The sequence below is a fragment of the Triticum dicoccoides genome, chromosome 6A (genome assembly GCF_002162155.2).
Source record: "Triticum dicoccoides isolate Atlit2015 ecotype Zavitan chromosome 6A, WEW_v2.0, whole genome shotgun sequence".
Lineage (NCBI taxonomy): Eukaryota > Viridiplantae > Streptophyta > Magnoliopsida > Poales > Poaceae > Triticum > Triticum dicoccoides.
The window spans coordinates 133501544-133505501 of NC_041390.1; the positions used below are offsets into that span (position 1 = coordinate 133501544).

The 3958-nt window shown below is 40.2% G+C and overlaps 1 protein-coding gene across 1 annotated transcript; it reads left to right on the forward strand.

Moving 5' to 3' along the window:
- Positions 1-234: 234 nt before the first annotated feature.
- On the forward strand, positions 235-2683 carry LOC119316260 (chorismate mutase 2, cytosolic-like). The gene is made up of 5 exons (XM_037590568.1): positions 235-495; positions 1326-1412; positions 1534-1677; positions 1834-1926; positions 2307-2683. The coding sequence occupies exons 1-5, from the start codon at positions 298-300 to the stop codon at positions 2556-2558; spliced, it is 774 nt and encodes a 257-aa protein (XP_037446465.1). The 5' UTR covers positions 235-297; the 3' UTR covers positions 2559-2683.
- Positions 2684-3958: the final 1275 nt, after the last annotated feature.

The window sequence follows — 3958 nt, forward strand, 5'->3', positions numbered from 1 at the left end:
CGGATTTAATGGTGAAAACGGATTTTTAATTTGATTTTTTAATTAGGAGATAAAATATTTTTAAGTCGGAAATAAAAAAATCCTGCTAATGTCATCTATTTACATGTGATAAAATAAGTGATAAAAAAGAGGTATAGACGATGTGAAGATGCCACATGTTTGGACGTTAGTTTTTTCCTGGTTCTATGGTCAAATAAGCGTCGGCAATTCGCACATCTTCAAAGCCACTTGACCACGACGCGACGAGCTTCCTACGCGCGCCTTCCACTTTCCCCACACCCGACGAGGCGCAGAGCAATGGACGCGGGGGGCGGCGAGCAGCTGAGGCTGGCCGCGGTGCGCGACCAGCTGATCCGCGAGGAGGACTCCATCGTCTTCGCGCTCATCGAGCGGGCCAAACGCCCGCGCAACACGCCGGCCTACTCGGCCGCCGCCGCCGCCGCCGGCTCCCTTGCCGAGTTCTTCGTTCGGGAAGCCGAGGTCCTGCACGCCAAGGCAAGCCTGGTTCCTTCTTGACTTCCCACCGAGGATCCACAGATTAACTCAGTTGTTCGGACGAGGGTGGCCGGAAGTCGCGCGGATCAGTTTAGATTGGGCTTTCATGTTACTGTAGCAGGTTCAGGTTTTTGATGTGGCTGCTCTGCTCCATCCGCTTTGACCATATCGTAGTGCAGCCACGATGAGCTTGCATAGGCATGTGGAGTTCTGGCATTTCCAGGGGAAACTCTTCATGGCTAATTTGGCCTTGCGAAACGTTCGCCTATGTAGGCAGCACACTAGCACTTCAATACACAGCCATCCATGGATAATATGATGGAATTAACGGCCTTTTCTTTCATTCATCACTTGTTAGTCATCTTTGTCATCATCAGTGTGATGGCAGTGTACTCTTTGAAACAGTCACACAGATCGTAGTGGCCACACTTGACTTGATCCTTTGGGTGTGCAGGTCGTGTATCATCTGCTTGTGTCATATTCCGAGGGTCAAATCTTGCTTATGTAGGGTTAGCTAACTGTCCAGATTACCTCCTGTTCCAAAGGTCAAACAAGGAACCTGAAGTCTGACCAGTTCGTATGAGCAGATAGCCAATTTGATTGATGATTGCTTTGTTGATGCTTTATTAGTCAGGGAAATAATTACCAGAAAAAATAAGATAGGGAAATATTTTAGGACTTCATAGCTTATGTTCGTATCCTATCCACGACATCCTATGAAACATTCAAACTTCAACTGAACATATAGTTAACTTATTGTGTGATATACTACTAATTGTCATTGTCGAGATCTGTATGCGTGATCTAATTACATCTGTAAGATATCATAGGCTGGACACTATCAAAAGCCAGAAGATGTTCCATTCTTCTCTCAAGATCTTCCACCACCTGTCTTTCCTACCAAAGGTCGCCCAAAGGTGAATACTGGGCTTTAATATTATAATATCAGCACTTCAAAAAATATATATAATATCAGGAACTGAAGAGTGATGACTAACTATCGCTGGGATTCTGAGTTATTATTTGTTTTCTTCGTAGGTTTTGCACCCTTTTGCTTCATTGGTCTGTGTGAATGATGCAATATGGAAGATGTATTTCAATGAATTGCTACCATTATTCACTGCGGATGGCGATGATGGCAACTATGCAGAAACAGTTGCATTAGATTTTGCATGTCTGCAGGTACATGTTGTACACAAACATTTCTTTTAAATGTACATATAATTGCTACTATCAGAATTTTTGTTTTTAGTTTATAGATATATTTGCAAAAAAGCATTTTAGTTTACTGATAATTACTTTGAGATCAGTGAAATGCGTTGATTTATTTGCTTGTAGGCTCTCTCAAGAAGAATTCATTGTGGCAAATATGTTGCTGAGGTGAAATTCAAAGACGCGCCTCAAGATTATAGCCCACCAATACGTGCTAAGGTTATTTTAGTTGGCATCTTACACTTTACTTCCTCAAATTATCTTTCACCTCTTATATCATGGTTAATTTAGTTAGCACCTTATACTCTGCTTCCCCAAATTATCTTCCACCTCTTATATAGACTTACTAGATTTTTATTGCATTTTTCATAAAATTTGTTCGCTTATTTATATATTCATGCACCTTAACATTTCAAGTTTGAACAATAACTGCCGAGTGTGTTGTCTATGGTGCACCGTTGCATACAGGCCTCTATTCCTATTTCATTGAAGTGCTTTCCATGTTAAGCTCCAGCATGCATTAGCATTTGTGATAGCCTGATAGGAACTGCTAGTCTGAATCAAGCCTTTAAGTTCCTTTGTCTTGCTGCTCAATGCAGGACACTAATGCTCTGATGAACTTACTAACGTTCACGGCTGTTGAAGAAAAGGTCAAGAAGAGAGTAGAGAAGAAGGCAAGGATATTTGGACAGAATGTCACTCTGGAGGACAGTGTAGGCAAGCAAGATGGTGATGCCTGTGACAGTCACTGTAAAGTTGATCCAAAATTGCTTTCTAAGCTATATGATATGTGGGTAATTCCTTTAACGAAGGATGTTGAAGTCGAATATCTTCTCCGGCGTCTTGACTGATTCGCCCAATAATTTCAAATATAAATATGTTGCATGCTTTTGAGCTTGCTATATGTATGAAACAAATTCAAGAGGCTTTCTTGAATGTGAGACATAACGAAATCCATAAAATTTGTTCAGATCCATATGAAACAACTATGAGAAGTGATAACTGCAATGTTAAGAACCCCTAATTGGTGATTCCACAAGCATTCTGAATCTGTGTGAAATTCGACCATCTGGGATCATACCTCGGGCATAACTAGCACGGCGATGGTTTTCGCACCGAGTTGGAACGGACCAAAACCAACTCTGTAGCGATCTATCACCTCAGTAACCTCTTTTGATAGTTTTGAACGTGTTCCGTGCGAAGTCTGGATGATTGATCTTGACTTCTCGAGGGCCTGTTGAATTCCCAGCAAAGCATTGGGTACAAAATGTCTCTCTTGATAATGTTGTTTCTCTTTTCCTTTTTGAATGATCACTACCAAACTTCCGTCATCAAATTATTTTCCATTCGTTTGTCCGTGCTTTGGTAAGAAAATGAACCACAGAGCTAGTATAAACCGAGCTTTGCAAAATCTGGTTAGTTAATCAAATGCTTCAAACCAAATACGGTGTTCTGATTTTGTGCTACTTAGTGTCATTTCTGGATGTTGTTATAAGGATGTAAGAATACCATTGTCACAATAACTTAGTTTTGTATAGTCTGTAAGTGATAACCATCATGGGTGCAAGTTACGCCTTTTTCATCTTCCTTGTAGGGGCCTTCAGTCTTTTGATTAGAGTAGAGGTCGCGTGAGAGCAGAGCTTACTGCCTGACATAGTCGCGAGGGTCTTAATAGTCGTGACCGACTGTTGTCATAGTCAACGATGGTTGGAACTTCCAGGAAATTTCAGGATAAGTTCTTTGGCTTTGACGGGACATTTAGTTCATGTTGTGTCACACCCTAGCTAGTCATGCATTAGAGTGTTGCATCATGTTTACTCTTTCATCAGAAACTTGAAATGGGGATCTGTGAAACCCTCAGAACCATTTTGAAAATGACCCAAATAAAAATTTCTCCAAAAGGGTCCAAGAAAATGCTCATGTTGCTCTCTGAAAATATTGGACAGAGATAAAAATCAAACCAATATTTTTAGTGGCTCATGGACATTTATTTTGGGCATTTGGAATTAATGCATAAATATTTGCATTGGAAATATATTAATTATATATATTAATATATGCCCAAATATTATGCCAATTATAAAAGAGCTCTGAAATAATATAAATAGCTCCTGCAAAAATTGGCATAAGTTAAATAAATGATTTAATATATTATTTAAATCAAAACAAATGTCAGAAATTAAAAAAAAGGAAAATATATAACAGGAGGAGCTTACCTGGGCTCCTCCACTGTGCGGCCCAGCCAGCTGGC